Source organism: Myotis myotis, unplaced genomic scaffold (genome assembly GCF_014108235.1).
Source record: "Myotis myotis isolate mMyoMyo1 unplaced genomic scaffold, mMyoMyo1.p scaffold_m19_p_2, whole genome shotgun sequence".
In the NCBI taxonomy this organism is placed as follows: domain Eukaryota; kingdom Metazoa; phylum Chordata; class Mammalia; order Chiroptera; family Vespertilionidae; genus Myotis; species Myotis myotis.
Window position 1 is genome coordinate 209,075,982 of NW_023416324.1, and position 17,654 is coordinate 209,093,635.

The window sequence follows — 17,654 nt, forward strand, 5'->3', positions numbered from 1 at the left end:
TGCCCCCACCCACGCCCGGAGCACTGAGCCCCCTAAGCCCCGCCCAGGAGTGCCACGCCCCTCCCCCACTGAGCTCCAGCCCTGGCCCGCCACCCAACTCCATACTTCACTTAGCATCCTTTTACTGAACCCCCTCACCCTGCCCCCAAGCCCCTTCCCTCCCACTGAGCACTTAACCCCACCCCACCTCTCCTCCCCCTCCTCCCTTCCGGAACGTTCTATCCCACCCACCCATATAAGCTGCCTGCAGGAGCTCCTCACCCTTTCACCCAACACCCCTTCACACAGAAGATTGCTCAGCCCTCCCCCGCACGTCTGGGGGACCCTGCGCCCCCTCCCCTAGTGCTCCTCAGCCCCCGCACCCAATGGCCCCCGGGCCTCCCACCTGACCTGTTCCTGCGGGTTCCTGGGAGGCCCCTTCCCCGGTCCCATGGCCCTCTCCTCCCCTGGGACCCTGAGCCTGGAGCGCCTGGACAGCCCGGACCCTGACCCCGCCGGGCAGCTGGAAGAGGAGCCGTGGCAGCCGCCCTGTGAAATCTGTGAGGCCCTTTCTCCCTCTCCCTCGCCTCCTGCCTGAGGGTCCAGCAGATCTGGGGGACACTTGCGGGTGGGAGCACGGGAGTGGCCGGGGGGGGGGGGGGCCCACAGCTGCTGATGGGTGCAGATGGAGGCGGTGGGTGCAGACGGAGGCGGTGGGTTCAGACGGAGGCGGTGGGTTCAGACGGAGGCGGTGGGTGCAGACGGAGGCGGTGGGTGCAGACGGAGGCGGTGGGTGCAGACGGAGGCGGCGGCTGCAGGGGCCTTAGCTCTGGACCCCTCCAAGACCTCTCCCTTTACTGCTCGCTGTGGCGGGGGCCATGGTGGGGAGGGACCTGGCACAGGGGCCACACCAAGCTCTCAAGGTTGGCACTCACCACCAGCCTTCCTGCCAGGAAGACCTTCCTTGGGGTTGGGAGGGGTGGGTGTCACTGTGGAAGGTGGGTGGGGGCCGAGCTGGGTGCTGGGCCCCTTCGCCCTTGCCGGGGGCCAGGGGCTCCAAGGCAGAGGCTGTGGGACCATTTCCTCCCCCTGCTTGTGCCTGTCCTGTCTCCTGGACGGTGTCCAATGGCAGCTGCCCCAGACATGGACCCCGAGGCGGAGTGCAGCATGGACATCATCGTGGTGGGTTCCAGTGAGCAGTCGCCCACCCCTTCGCCCGAGCCCCGCAGAGGTGAGGGCTCCTTTGGGTGCCGGGCCCATCGCTTGGGATGCCAACCCCAGGCCTGGGTTCCAGGCTTCTCGAATATCCACACGTAGATCAGATGCTAGGGCAGGGGCAGGGAGGGCCCCACCCAGGGGCTCTCCCCACCCTCAAGCTTGGGGGGGGGTAACATTGCAGGAAAGGTAGGTAGAGACCACGGGGTGGGGGTGGGAGTAGGGTCCTCTGGCTCCTGTGGCTTCAGAAAATCAACGTATAACACTCACTTGTGGCTGTGTTTAAACGACAGGCAGGTAGGAGCAAGGCCCCACTTAACTTTCTTTTCCAGATCTGATTGCATATGAAGTCAAGGTTAACCAGCGAGCCATAGAAGGTGAGTGGTCGCACACGTGCCCACACCCCCAGGTAAAGGGGATGTCCGCCAGCTCTGGACCCGCTGGCTGCAGCCTCACACAGGCCTCCATCCAGGAAGGAGGCAGCGGGCGTAGCTGGTGCCCTGCTGCTCATCTCCCTCCGAGGGCCCCAGCCCCCATGGCTCCATTTAAGGTACACAGTTCAGTGTCTTACATTCCCGGAGTTGTGCAACCATCACCACTATCTAATTTTAGGACATTTTATCACACACACACCCAAAAAACCCAGCCCCAAGTCATTCCCCATTCCTCCTCACCTCCCCCTTGCACATTAGACAATCACAAATCTACTTGTTTTCTCTGCGGCTTTGCCTGTTCTGGAGTCCTTGCATTTCCATATGCAGTTCAGGATCAGCTTGTGAACTTTTGCGCGCGCACACAGAAGGCAGCTGGGATTTCGAGAGGAAAGTATAGTTCAGTTTGGGCAGGCGCATCCTTTTAACAATATTCCGTCCGATCCATGCGTTAGGGTCACTGAAGGAGGAACGCATGAGGCCAAAGGGGTGAGGGATTATGAATTCATTAGGTCCTCGGGACACCGGATGGGCCAAGCCCTAAAATGGCGCCAGCACCCAGGGACGGGCAATCAGAGGTTTTCAAGGACCGAAGGCGGGCTTTTTCTGGGCGGAGAGTTCTCTGGGCGGGCCCAGAACCTAGGAAGGTCCTGGAGGGGAGAGATAATGGTCTTATTAGCAAGTGGAATGTGGTCTTAGCAAGTGGAATGTGGTCTAAGCAAAAAGGGAATGTCCTTGTGACAGGGCCTAAGGGTCAGGCCCCAGGGAGGGGGTGTCCCTTCAATTATTTGATCAGACTTCACACCATGACCTGGGACACGGCTTCCCAGTTATCCAGATTTTCCTTCCAACGGCGTTTTGTGGTTCCCGTGTAGGGGCCTTGCCCCTCTTTTGTTAAATGTCTCCCCAAGTCTGTGGCTGTCTGGTGGTGTCGTGACCCCATTGCCCCTTGGCTGTCCCCTTAGAGCTGTGCATCTGCTGTGGGAGCTTCCAGGTGTGCAGGCAGCACCCCCTGTTCGAGGGCGGGATGTGCTCCCCCTGCAAGGTAAGCCAGGAGCCGAGGGGCGGCTGGGGAGGCCCCTGGGAGCAGAGGAGGCACTGGCTGCTTTGCTCTCTCCCAGGACAAGTTCCGGGACTACTTCTTCCTGTACGATGAGGACGGGTACCAGTCCTACTGCTGCATCTGCTGCGCGGGACAGACGCTGCTCATCTGCGAAAACCCCGACTGCGCGCGGTGAGGCGAGGGGTGCCCGGTGGGGCCCGGGTGAAGGCCAAGGACCCTGGGATAGCCCATCCTTCTCAGCCACGCACCTAAGAATGGGGGGGACCCCCCACAAAGGGATGACTCTCTCCAGAGCTCTCAATTTCCATCTCACACATTTCATTTGATGTCGAGCCTGGACATATGGGAGGTGGGGCGTCAAAAGACTTGTGTTTCCAATTTTTCTTTTTATTATTGTTCTCGCCAAGACGTAGCTGCTCCCCCAATCATGACGGAGGGTGGACACCCTGCACCCTTGGGGGCTGCTGGTCAGGGCGGGAGGAAGGGGGAGACAGGCAGGGGCATGTTCATGCCTCCTTACATGCCAACATGAGCTCCATTCATAGTCCCCTCCCCTTCAGTCCCCCGGGGCTATCCTTGCACTTGCCTCCCCACCCCATGTCCTCCCCCACCCCCCCTACTGATGTTGGAAAAGCTTAACTGTGTCCCGGGCTCCAGGGTTGGGGGAAGACAGGTGGCTTAGGAGGTTCTCTGAAATCTGTCCTTGCCCATAAACAGCCCACTGTCTTCTGCAGATGGCTTGGTTCCCATCCCTCTAGGTCCCTGAGAGGGACAGCCCCCCCCTCCCCCGGGTCCACAGTCTCACCTTCACACTGTGTGGGTGCAGACGAACAGGGCCAACTTTGTCATTCCCAGGAGCCCGGGTGTGGCTCCGAGAGCTCACTCCAAAGCGAGGGCAGGCTCTCCTCGGCCTGCAGGCGGCCCGTGGTGTCCGTCGGTGGCCAGAGCGAAGTCACCTCAGTCACTGGCTTTCTGTGTGGCTCTAGGTGCTACTGCTTCGAGTGCGTGGACACCCTGGTGGGGCCCGGGACCTCGGGGAAAGTTCAGGCCATGAGTAACTGGGTGTGCTTCCTGTGCCTGCCCTCGCCCCGCAACGGGCTGCTGCAGCGCAGGAGGAAGTGGCGGGAGCGGCTGAAGGCCTTCTATGACCAGGATCCGGTAAGGAGCCGCTCGCCGGACAGGACGGACCGGTGCCAGGGGCCCCAGCTTCGCTGGCTTCCTCTGGCCACTAGCTGCAGGATGCCCACCTGCTCTGCTACAAGGTGGCACGAAAGGCCTTTAAGCAAATGTGCCTTCTCTCTGACAGCAGGTTCCATGAGCGATGGTCTGCTTTCCAATTACGTTAGCGGGCGGTGGGGCTGTGCCAAGCCTGGGAACCAGGTGTTTGTAGCGGGCAGGGGACGGGCACAAACGCCTGGGCAGCCGGCTAGACCAGGGCCTCTCGAGGGCTGAAGTCACAGCCAGGAGCCAGGATCTAGGCAGCAGTGGGCTCATCACAGTGGGATGAACTGTGACCCCCAAAAAACACATCCAAGTGCTGACCCTGGTGCCTGTGAAGGTGACTTGTTTTGCAATAGGGTCCTTGCCAATGCAATTGAGTTAAGGATCTGTGTCTCCTGGATTAGGGTGGGTCTGGAATGTGTCATAGAGAGAAAGGAGAGGAGACTGGAGACAGACACAGCGGGAGGGCGGCCATGTGGCTCTGGGGAGAGAGTTTGGAGTGTGGTCTACACGGCCAGGCCCCAAGGACTGCCAGCCCCTCAAGACGCTGGGGAGAGGCCTGGGTCAGAGCCCCCCTCAGACTCCGAGCGGGAACCAGTGCTGCTGACACGTTGATTAAAGACTTCGGCCTCCTGAGTAAATTCGTGGCCACAGTTTATTCCCATTTGTTGTGGTTGTGCTGGAAAACTAAGACAGGAGGGCGAGGGCGGGTGCTTGGCGATGCAGCAGTGGATAGTAGGGGCCCACAGCCAGAACCGGTTCTGGGGACTTGCACACAGAATTGCCGGGCCCACCCATAGGGGGCACAGGCGGGCGTGCCGTACCACCCTCTCCCTGACACAGGCTGGGGGCAGGTGTGCATTTACAACAACCTTTGCAGGTGTCTTTATGGTGCTTTTTGGAGAACAGGCACTGGTACTCCTCATAGAACCTCCTTGGGGCCATCTAGTGGCAGAAACCGTCCATTTCAGTGTAGGACGACCCAGGCTTGCAAGTTGCAGGACTTTCCACTTTGCAAGAACATGAAGTTGACATTTGGAAACTGTCCTTACGCCAGCCCAGTGCCAGGCGCAGGGGGCAGCAGCTCTGCGCCTGCAGTGCAGCCGGGGACCAGGACACGCGTCCCACAGTGTCCATCAGTCACAGCTGCCCCTGTGCCGATGGCCCACCCAGTGGCAGAAACTGTCCACCTCAGTGTGGGACGACCAGGCTTACAAGTTGCAGAAGGACTTTCACTTTGCAAGAAAATGCCCACACTCCTCGGCATGGGCACACCTGCCCTGCCCAGACTCCCCTGCCCATTCACTCGCTGCCTGTGTGGGTGCTGTCCTGTCTGCTTATGCTCAGGCAGGCCCTTCTTGTCGCTTGGGGTTCCCCTGCCAGCCTCCCACACAGGCAGACCCCCCACTCAGGCCTGGTCTCGACAGTGGGTGGCTTGATTCCTTGCTTGCAGGAGGCCACGTTCCCCCAACATGCACCTCCTGGGGGCAGGGGTCTCTGGGGGGGCTTGTTTGCCAAATGGATCAACAGTCTCCCGGGCGTCCTGGGAGGGAAGGGAAGGGCAGGCATCATCCTTTGTCTCTGGTGTGGCTACTGGCTTCTTCGTGGCTGAGACAGGGCAGAGGTCTCCATCCTCGGCCTGGGAGGGCCTCCCGCTAGTGACGTTCAGGGTGCTAGGTGGCTTGGGGCTGCACTCGGAGCCCTCACAGGGAAGGAGAGGAATGGGGTGGAATAGGTTGCGTGTATTCAGAAGCCCCCGATGTGAGGCTCTCCCCAAGAAATGCACAGGAAGTGTCCCCCACGGAACTGTCTTCCTCACATAGGAAGGCCACACCTGCCTTCCTTTCTAGCGATGGTCTGGGGAGGGTTCAGGGCAGGAGGCCAGGCCTGGGGGTGCGCAGTGAGGTCAGGGCGGGCCAGCGCCTGGGCAGGGGTGCCCCAGGTGTGCCTCTGCTCAGGGGACCCCTCTGCTGGCCAGAAAGGAGCCTCCCTGTGATTCACAGGCTCTGTAACCACTTCCGCCCAGAGCGTCATCTTTTCTTCTTTTCTTTTTTTAATAAATAGGAGAGTCCCCTTGAGATGTATAAAACGGTGCCTGTGTGGAAGAGAGAGCCAGTCCGCGTGCTGTCCCTTTTTGGGGACATCAGGAAAGGTGAGTGTGGTGATGCGCCTGCCTATCCTAGGGGTGTGTGTGGGGGGTGGGGGTGAGGGGGTTGTTAGAATGTTCCCAGTGTCACACTTGCTGAGCACCTGGGGTGACTCCAGGGGCTGAGGCTCCCTTTGGGGGGTGGGGAGAGGGTGCAGGAGCCCTGGTGCTCACTCGCTCAGGAGTCATGCCTTGGAAAGGAAATGCAGACGTTGGCTCTCTGCCCACGGCCACCACACAACAAAGTCCACTTCAGATACCAGCACACCCCTGGCCACCTTGCAGGGCTGCCCGCCCCTCCTGGGGCTCCCAGCACCCTCACTCGCACTGCTGCGCTCCAGCCTTGCCCGGGTGTGCCTCTCTGGACCCCCAGCTGACCGCCCCCTGCTGGTGCCATTGGATATCACAGATTCTTCTGGGCTCTGCAGCCACAAGAGTGAATGCATGGAAATACATCCTAGTCCCAGGCCAAATGGCATGGGAACCCGCCCCTCTTCTGGCCTGTGCCCCCCGCCCTGAGCAGTGGTCACTGAGCCTCAAGCACCGAGCCACGCCAGGGGCTGAGACTCACAGTGGGCACAACTTCCAGCTGAAGGCACCCGGGAGCCAGGCCACGCCCCCGCCTTCATCTCCTGCCAGGGACGCATCCCCGAGCCCATTTGTAAGGTCCTTTCCGGGCTCTTCCTGTCCCCCGGCCACAGACTCTCCAGGGCAGGGCGGACCGGGGTTCCAGCAGCCCACCCACTGCATCACTCAGCCTGGCCGGGTGCCATCTGGATTTCCTAACCCAGGGTGTGGCCGACATCGCACAATCCGCCTGACTTTCTCAAATCAGTACTCGGGGAGTTTGCTTGCTTCGCTTACAATGCAACACACCTTCATCCTTATTCCCTCCTCAGTCCCCATCGAGTCGCTAGAAAGATAAAGCTTGCTTTTCGGGTCATTTGTGGGCCTTTTGGTTCCGGTTGGGCTCAGAGTCAATGTGTTCTGTGCCCTTATTTTTCCTCACCCAGAGCTGACGAGTTTGGGCTTTTTGGAGAGTGTTTCTGGCTCAGGAAGACTGAAATATCTGGATGATGTTACCAACGTGGTGAGGAGGAACGTGAGTACAGCATGTCCGTCCAAGCGCCAAGATGGAAGCGGGTGTGCACGCGGTCCCGGGTGGGGGTGTGGGCAGGGGGCTGCGGACAGCCCAGATGCTGCCCAGCTCTGGCCCCAGCCTGGCCGACGTGAGGGTCTCACAGGAATTGGCACTCGTCCTCACAGTTGCTGGCGGTTCGCCCTGCAGTAGGAGAGATGAGGGGCATTTTCCTGGCCCCCACACTGGCCACAGCCCAGAGCAGAGCGATCGGCCAAACCTCCTATTCAACTTGCTGAAATCCAAGGGGCCAGTCCCACCACCGGTGATGGTGCTGCCCAGAGAGGGGGCGAATCCCCACCCCCCTCTAAAATGAACCCGGGCAGATTGAAAACGTCCCCCAGACATACATTTCCACCATGAAATGTCTTGGCTCCTTGAAGGCCATCTCCTATGTCCTGGACTGAGGCCTCAGACCAAGTGCCTAACAGCATCCAGCGTGGCTGGAGCACTTCACAGCCCCTGAGTCCCGGGTCAGTGCACTGACGTTCCCGGGAGCGACCTGCAGGGTGACGCCTGCCACGGGCAGTCACTCGGGCTCCCAGTGACCGGGGAGGGCCAGCCCCTCCTGCAGTGATGACAGGCAGCCCCGAAGGTCCCGAGGCCGATGGTGACTGACAAGGTCACTGGTGGGTCTGACCCGGCGGCCTCACTGCCCGCCTGTGGGTGTCACCGCTGGGCACACGGGAGCCTGCTGCTGGGACAGGCCGCCCACACTGCACACGTCCCCCTGTCCCGTGTCCTGCAGGTGGAAGAGTGGGGCCCGTTTGACCTCGTGTACGGCTGCACACCTCCCCTCCGCCAGGCCTGTGACCACCCTCCAGGTAAGAGCACCCTTTGCCCCAATACCTGGGCTCTCTCATCCCAAACTCCCCCCGCGCCATGGCCCTCTGGGAGGGCGGAATTACAAGCTGACAGCATTTTATAAAAACAGCTTCATTGGGGGATCACTGATTGATATCCATTGAAATGTCCATGTTCAGCAAGTACCATGTGATGTGCTCTGACATGGGTTCCCTGTGAGGCCATCGCCCATCCCAGGCCCCTCTGACCCTGTCCTGCCCCTTCCACCTGCAAGCCCTGCCTTGTTTTAACCGCCTCTGCGCCTTAAAGCCAGGTGCTGGGTGAGGCTGGGTCAGCACACTGGGTGACAGCCGGCCCTAGGGGCACAGAACTATCCTGGGCAGTAGTGGGCACCGAGGGCCCAGACCGGCCACACGGAACGGGTCCTTCCGCAGTCCCCACCCCTCCCTGCCCCTGTGCCCATGCCCCCCTGCCGGGCAGAGCCAGACGCGCCCGATGTCCCCCAGGCTGGTACCTGTTCCAGTTCCACCGCATCCTGCAGTACTCGCAGCCCCGGCCCGGCGGCGCACAGCCCTTCTTCTGGATGTTCGTGGACAACCTGATGCTGACCGAGGACGACCGCGTCATCGCCACACGCTTCCTGGAGGTGCGTGCGGGGCCTCTGATGCCAGCCAGGCCGGCCTCCTCCAGAACACTCAGCCTGGGTCCCGGGTGGCGGTCTAGGGTCTGACCCCTGAGGCCTCGGGTTTCAGAGTTCACAGGGACCCTGAGGGTCGCCTTGCCATTAGGGCATGACCCCTTCACGGTGGTCTCAGAGGGTGTCCCCTTCACGCTACGCTCAGGATACACCACCGGGCTCTCCACCTGTGCACACGCGCACACGCACACACCACGTACACCACCGTATGCGGTGCACAAACGACTGGCACACACTAACATATAATTCCACACATTCACACACACACCCTCCGACTGGCACACACTAACATATAATCCCACACATTCACACACACACCCTCTGACTGGCACACACTAACATATACTCCCACACATTCACACACACCCTCCGATTGGCACACACTAACATATAATCCCACACACTCACACACACACCCTCCGACTGGCACACACTAACATATAATCCCACACATTCACACACACCCTCCGACTGGCACACACTAACATATAATCCCACACACTCACACACACACCCTCTGACTGGCACACACTAACATATAATCCCACACATTCACACACACCCCCCCTCCGACTGGCACACACTAACATATAATCCCACACACTCACACACACACACCCTCCGACTGGCACACACTAACATATAATCCCACACTCACACACACACCCCCTCCGACTGGCACACACTAACATATAATCCCACACACTCACACACACACACCCTCCGACTGGCACACACTAACATATAATCCCACACTCACACACACACCCCCTCCGACTGGCACACACTAACATATAATCCCACACTCACACACACACCCCTTCCTACTGGCACACACTAACATATAATCCCACACATTCACACACACCCTCCGACTGGCACACACTAACATATAATCCCACACTCACACACACACACCCTCCGACTGGCACACACTAACATATAATCCCACACACTCACACACACACCCCCTCCGACTGGCACACACTAACATATAATCCCACACTCACACACACACACCCTCCGACTGGCACACACTAACATATAATCCCACACACTCACACACACACACCCTCCGACTGGCACACACTAACATATAATCCCACACACTCACACACACACCCCCTCCGACTGGCACACACTAATGTATAATCCCACACACTCACACACACACACCCTCCGACTGGCACACACTAACATATAATCCCACACTCACACACACACACCCTCCGACTGGCACACACTAACATATAATCCCACACTCACACACACACCCCCTCCGACTGGCACACACTAACATATAATCCCACACACTCACACACACACACCCTCCGACTGGCACACACTAACATATAATCCCACACACTCACACACACACCCCCTCCGACTGGCACACACTAACGTATAATCCCACACACTCACACACACACACCCTCCGACTGGCACACACTAACATATAATCCCACACACTCACACACACACACCCTCCGACTGGCACACACTAACATATAATCCCACACTCACACACACACCCTCCGGGGCACCGACAACTGTGTTTTCTCTCCGTGTATCTGAATCCTGACCCTGAGGGCAGCCAGGACTCAGGGCCAGCTCTGCCCAGGGCTGAGTCCCTCCCCACGCACAGGGCAGCCCCCGGTTGAGCCTGGTGTCCTCTCCTCACAGGGCGCGTGCTTCACATCCAAATGTAAGGCCAACAGTGCCCTTGCCGTCCTGACCCCCATCTGTCCAACCTCCAGCCTCTTGGTCACCTCCAGGGTTCTTTATGCAAATGCAGCGGCTCTGCCCACGCTGCCCTCCTCCGTGTCCTCCCTCTCCTCCTCCTCCTCCTCCTCCTCCTCTGTGTCCGGCTCATTTTCCCAGAACCAGATCCTCCTGTACAGAGGACCTCCTCTTTCCTTGTTTTAGTTTGTGTTTTGTTTCGTTTCACTTTCCTCCGTTTCACTCTGCATGGACATAACAAATGAATGAACCTGCTCCGTGCTGGGGTAGGAGGTGGTTTCTAACCTTCGCTCCCACAGGCACGGATGCGATGAAGGTGCGTGTGTGAGTGCCTGTCACTTCCACAGGTGGCCCGGTGGCCTCGGGGCAGCAGGGGCAGGGTTGTCCTGGCCCCTGCCCCCTCCCCCTGCCCGCTTTCCTGGCCCTGCCCAGGTGGCACCAGCTCTCTGGTGCAGTTCCTGTTACTTTTGTCCAAGTGCCCTGTAGCAGCTGGGATCTTCGTCTCTTCTTCTAACTGGTTTTGCCTTGCACACAGGAGGCTATTGATTGCTGTGCCTTAATTTTGCTCCTGCTGCCTGATCGAATGACCTTCTAATTTACCGTAGTTTTCAGTAGGTTCCATTAGGCTTTCTAGGTGTTTGAGCAGATCACCTGCCACTTGAGACGGTGGTTTCCTTCGAGTTTTACACCTCAGGCACCTTTCTCTTGTCTCCTGCTGTTGCCTCTGGGACAACAATGAATCACAGCAGCGGTCTTTCTTGTCCGACTTCCACGGAAACGCTGCCCGTGCCTCCCGGCTGAGCTGATGCTGGCCTGAGGGTGAGGCTGGTAGATTTCACTAGGCTAAGGAAGTTTCCATCGATTTCTATTTTGTGAATAATTTTATCAAAAATAGCTGTTGGATTTTGTCAAATGTTCTTTCTAATGTCAGTGGAGATAATTAGATAATTTTTCTCTTTCAAGCTACTAATAAGATCCTATATAATAAAAGGGTAATATGCAAATCGACTGGACAGCAGAACAGCCAGTCGCTATGACACGCACTGACCACCAGAGGACAGATGCTCAATGTAGGAGCTGCCCCCTGGTGGTCAGTGTGCTCTCAGGGCTGGCGAGTGCAGCAGCGGTGGTGGGAGCCTCTCTCACCCCCACAGCAGCGCTAAGGCCATCAGTCGGACATCCCCGAGTGCACCGGAACTGTGAAAGGGCTCAGGCCGGGCTGAGGGACCCCCTCCCACATCCCCCACCAGTGCACGAATGTCATGCACTGGGCCTCTGGTATAATATATTAATAGATTTCCTAATAATGAACCGTGCTTGCATTCCTGGAAAAAAATCCACTTAGTGGTGCATGATGTATATTCTGCTAACATAACGTATTGCTGAATTTTGGGGTTTTTGCTGTGACCAGCATGAGAGAGAGAAGTATGTGGTTTTATTGTTTTGTGCCATCTTTGTTGGGTTTGGGTACCAGTGTTAAGCTTGATTCATAAAAATTATTTGGAAAATTGACAGAATTCTCCTGTGAAATGGTCTGGCTTAGTTGTTTTTGCTGTTATTTTATATATTTTTTCCCCAATATATTTTATTAAATTTTTTACAGAGAGGAAGGGAGAGGGATAGAGAGTTAGAAACATCGATGAGAGAGAAACATCGATCAGCTGCCTCCTGCACACTCCCCACTGGGGATGTGCCCACAACCAAGGTACATGCCCTTGACCGGAATCGAACCCGGGACCCTTGAGTCCACAGGCTGACGCTCTATCCACTGAGCCAAACTGGTTAGGGCTGTTGTTGTTATTTTTAAATGGGAGTTAGCTCTTCTGTGGGAACAGAAATCTGTAAGGATTTTTTTGGAGATCAGTTTGGCAAGTTCTGTTTTCCAGTTCTGTTTTCCTAGAACATAATCCGTTTCATTTTAATTTTAAAAAGCTTTTCATGGAGTTGAGCAAGGTGGCCTCGCAATTCTTGTACTTCCCTGTCTGTACTTATTTCTCCTTCTTAAGGACTCTGGGATTTTCAAAACTCTAACATGTTGCCACATAACAGCAGTCAGGTAAGCAAAAATCCTGATTTTTATTGTTTTTTTATATACATTTAATAGATCCAAATTGGTTCCAAATTAGAAGTAGCCAAAAAAGGGAACTTCTCTTATTTTACTTTTTGTAATGGACATTGTTGGCTTTGTGTGTTAGCTTTCCCTAAACCCTTCATCTCACTACTCTCGTCTCTTCATTCTTAATCAACTTAGGTGTGGAAATCAACCTCTTTTTTTAAAAATTATTCTCCCAAGGATATTTTTCCATTGATTTTATTTTTAGAGAGAGTGGAAGAGAGGGGAAAGACAGAGAGAAACATTGATATGAGAGAAACACATCCGTAGGTTGTCTCCTGCACGTGCCCTGACCAGGGCCCGGGATGGGGAGGAGCCTGCAACCAAGGTATGCCCTTGACCGGAATCGAACTCGGTACCCTTCAGTCCGCAGCTGATGCTCCATCACTGAGCCAAACCGGCTAGGGCTTCCCTTACTTGCTATAACTGCTCCCATCTTGCTGTGGAACCTCATCCCTGCTGGTGGCTGGGAACATCTTAACCTGCTAGCTGTAGGCACCGTTCCCGTGGGCTCCAGCCACCGGCCACTGACGGTGCAGCTGTCTCTCTTCCCAGGCTGGTGCTGATACAGGAGGAGGCTGTGTGTCCCAGGGTGGTGGGGCTCAGGAACGGTCCGCATGGGCCTGTCTGGGGAGGTAGAGTCAAGGCCACCTTTCGTTGTGTGTTGGGGGATGATGACCTCTTGCCTCAGTTTCTCCTTCATGCCCCTCTCCCTTCTGAGGCTCCTCCTCCCAATGGTGGAAGGTCTGTCCCTCCTGTTCTCTCCTCCCTTGTCCTTCCAGTGCCTTTTAGGGAGACAGTGACCCCAGGGCCAGGCGGCCACTTGCGCCGTGAAGCAAAGGTCCTTTACGATAGCCTCCTCTGCCAGCACCGCGCTCATGTCCCTGAGACACACACCCCTCGGCACAAAGACCACAGACTCTTGATCTGCATAGCAGTCCACCTGGTGCCTGAGCTGGCAGGGCGTCCCTGGGTCACATGACCCTGGGAACAAAACACCAACAACCAATTAAAAGTTTTAAAATAATATCTGTTTCCCCTCCCTCATTAGGGATTTATAAGGAAAACTAGAGGCCCAGTGCATGAAATTCATGCATGGGTAGGGTCCCTAGGCCTGGCCAGCAATCAGGGCCGATCTGGGCCTTCTGGCTGCAGCCCAGGCCTTCCTTCGTTCCGCGCCAACCCCTGGTGGTCAGTGCACATCATAGCAAGTGATAGAACTCCCGGTTGAACTCCCAAGGGGACACTTTGCATGTTAGCCTTTTATATATAAAGGTAAGATGTGATGTGCAGCAGTGTGGACTGGGGAACGTAGACAGTCTGGGAAGACTGTTGACCCAATTCTGAGGGCCACACATGGTTCCCACGGTGGCCAAGGCCTTGGGCCAGCCCAGGGGACGGACAGAGGCTATTGTCCAGGCCACCTGTATCCACAGCCGATGTTTCCACCCCAGACAGACCCCGTGACCATCCTGGACACCTGCGGCAGAGCCGTCCGGAACGCCGTGCATGTGTGGAGCAACATCCCGGCCGTGAAGAGGTATTTCCTGTGCACTCAAGCCCTTTGGGAGCGAGGAGGGACACTGGCCATCAAGGAGACAGGAGTCTGAGGGGACAGGGAGCCAGCCATGCCCAGCAGTCTCTCTGCCCAGGTCCGGACCTATGTCTGGTGGGTCTCTGAGGCAACCCCAAAAATTCTGGGCGTGCTCAAGGTCAGGGACACCCCTTCCACTTTGGGGACCTTCTCCCCAAAAGCTGTTGCACGAACGCTCCTGAGGTTCTCACCCCAGGACTTTGCAGGCTTCGGCAGCACAGCCCACCCTACACCCCGGACACTCACCCTCACAGCCCCGCTCACTCTCTCACCCCCACTCATTGACACACACTCACATAAGCTCCCGCACTCACACCTCCACCCATTGACACACAATCACATAAGCTCCCGCACTCACACCCCCACCCATTGACACACACTCACATAAGCTCCCGCACTCACACCCCCCCACCCATTGACACACAATCACTCACACAAGCTCCCGCACTCACACACCCCCACCCATTGACACACTCACATAAGCTCATGCACACTCACACCCCCCCACTCATTGACACACTCACATAAGCTCATGCACACTCACACCCCCCCACTCATTGACACACACTCACACAAGCTCTCGCCCTCACACACCCCCACCCATTGACACACTCACATAAGCTCATGCACACTCACACACCCCCACCCATTGACACACTCACATAAGCTCATGCACACTCACACCCCCCCACTCATTGACACACACTCACACAAGCTCTCGCCCTCACACACCCCCACCCATTGACACACAATCACATAAGCTCACGCACACTCACACCCCCCCACTCATTGACACACTCACATAAGCTCATGCACACTCACACCCCCCCACTCATTGACACACACTCACACAAGCTCTCACACTCACACACCCCCACCCATTGACACACTCACATAAGCTCATGCACACTCACACACCCCCACTCATTGACACACACTCACACAAGCTCTCACACTCACACACCCCCACCCATTGACACACTCACATAAGCTCATGCACACTCACACACCCCCACCCATTGACACACTCACATAAGCTCCCGCACTCACATCCCCCCACCCATTGACACACAATCACACAAGCTCCCGCACTCACACCCCCCCACCCATTGACACACACTCACACAAGCCCACGTACACACCCCTCCGCACCCACCAGACACTCTCCCGACTATTCCTGCTCCTGAGCAGTCTCTCTGCTCCACTTCCTCCCGCAACACCCCCTCCCCCTGGGCCGTGTCAACCTGCTCCTCGGGCAGCCTGCTCCGGGACACCTGCCCGGGCTCCCTCTCACCCCACACGGTCCTGCCCTGGAGGGAGCAGCTGGCTCCTCCATGGCACCCCGCCCCGGGCAGCCCCGTGTGAGTCACTGACGCATCTTCGGGGGCAGTGGGTCCTGACTCCTCCCCACAGTGGCTGCTGGAGCCTTTCCCACCCACCCCAGGCCCAGACGCTCCCCTCGCCAGGCCCACGTCCAGGATCAGTGTTAGGTGCGGCTAATGTGGGGCGGCTTTCCGGGCTGTTTTCCCTGAAGCCAGGACGGTCATTCTGCGGGTGGTGCTTACGCCTATTCTCCTGCCCTGCCCACCAGCTGGCTCCCGCCCCAGCTGGTTCCCGGAAACGGGCTGGAAGCCCCTGCTTTGAAGGGCAGGTCCGCTCAGGCTCCTGCTGTCCTAACGGGAGGAGGGGCCCCTCACTGAAGGCAGACTTCATCCTGCTGAGAGGGTGGGCGGCTGCCTGGATGGCCATGTCACCCCTCTGCCAGACAAGCTTCCCCGGGGGGTGTGTTGGTGGGGGGAAGGGGGTTGCCAGGAGCAGCCCTGCGTGTTTCTGGCGCCTCATCCCTGGCCTTGCAAAGTGAACCAGGGAATGTGTCTGACGGCAGTGGGTGCCTGGGAGCATGAGACACCAGTGCTGGGCGCCATGTTCACGAAGCCCGGAGTCCCAGGGGTTGCATCACATTGCAAGTTGGGGTCAGGTGCTTTCCCCACCCACCTGCCCCTCATGTGGGGTCTGCAGCACGGCTGTCACAGGACCCCTGGGCCCTGCTCAGGCCTCGGTCTTGGGTAGATCAGGATTCCTTGGGAATGACATTCTTCTCTGTGGGGTCTCTCCATGATGCCTTCTTCTCCCTGAAAGGGGGACTCTCCATGTGGGCCAAGATCTGTCCTGGGGGACCCTCGGCCTTTCAGCAGCTTCTCACAGGACCGAGGGAGGTGGGAGGGGTGGGGCCATCTCGTCCCCTGAGGCCCAGGACATGCAAGCAGGACGGGGTGTTTATGGGAGAGACTGAATAATCCGCCCATCGCCAGCAGCCCTGCCCTGAGAGCGTGGGCTCCGTGGGTGACGGGCTGCCCCCTCCCCCCGCAGCAGGCATTCGGCCCAGGTGCCCCCCGAGGAGCTGTCCCAGCTGGCCCAGGACCGGCAGAGAGCACGGGCCGCTGCCCCCGGGCCGGCCTCGCTGGTGAAGAAGTGTTTCCTCCCACTTCGAGAATATTTCAAGTATTTTCAACCGAACTCACTTCCTCTTTATAAGTGAGTCATTATACCGCGAAAAAAGAAAGACCTTTCTTAGAACTGAGATAACTTTCCTGATATTGTCTCCATTGTCCTCTTCAAATGATTATTTTATTTGCTTGACCTTGGATGTCCTGTGGTGGCCCCAGACCCCTCTCCCTTTGGGTCTGGAGATGTAGCCGCCGCCCCCTCCTCCCCACCCCCACCCTCCTTCCCGGGAGGGGGCGAAGTGCCCGGCATCTCACCAGGGACAACACCCTGATGTCCCAGTGCACGTGTGCTGCTGAAAGTGTTTCTGTGTGCTGTGTGAGGAATTAAAAATACACTTATTACGCGGGCTAGTGGTCATTTTTGGTGTTTTGATGTGTACGCACGGCCTTTACGCTGTAGGGCACGGGCTGTGGGTGAGAACGACGAGCAGGACACACTGCCCAGGGGCCTGTGGCAGGCGCTCCACAGGTGCAGGCGCGATGCTGTCACGCGACCACACACCCGGCTGGCAGCCGCACAGCAGCCCAGGCCTCAGCAAAGTGCAGAACTCCGAGCTTGGTGAGCAAAGGGAGAAGGGATGAGGAGACAGCAGTGAGGTGGAGGCCAGATACCCTAACCCTAACCCTAACCCTAACCCGCTGTGCCATGTGCAGCCTTCCCGTCCTCGCTGGGCTCCTCGCTGGGCTCCGGGGAGGGGAGATCCTTGCAGAGCATTGGTTCGAGCTGGAACCTAAAGGGATCTTTCCAGATCAGCCAGGACCCCCCAAAGGGACCTAGGCTGAGGTCACTGACCACTCAGCTTGTCCTGGGCATGACGGCCAGGGCTTGGTACTGTTCGTGGGATGTAAGACACTTTGTGGAAGAAAGGTTGGGCTAAAATTGGATCTTTTGTTGAAGATTTTTAAAAATACGTACATTGTTAAGGGGATTAGCTGTGTCATGGTTCATTTTCTCTGTCAACTTGGCTGGGCCAGGTGCCCAGACATGTGTTCGAACATTGTTCTG

General features: G+C 57.5%; 1 protein-coding gene across 1 annotated transcript; it reads left to right on the forward strand.

The window, feature by feature from the left end:
• The first annotated feature begins 1,104 nt into the window (after nucleotides 1-1,104).
• DNMT3L (DNA methyltransferase 3 like) lies at nucleotides 1,105-16,676 on the forward strand. The gene is given in 12 exon segments (XM_036352768.1): nucleotides 1,105-1,210; nucleotides 1,527-1,571; nucleotides 2,591-2,670; nucleotides 2,747-2,859; nucleotides 3,675-3,846; nucleotides 5,974-6,061; nucleotides 7,069-7,157; nucleotides 7,942-8,017; nucleotides 8,504-8,643; nucleotides 14,002-14,087; nucleotides 16,512-16,648; nucleotides 16,651-16,676. Coding segments are annotated over 12 exon segments (1,158 nt in total).
• Nucleotides 16,677-17,654: the final 978 nt, after the last annotated feature.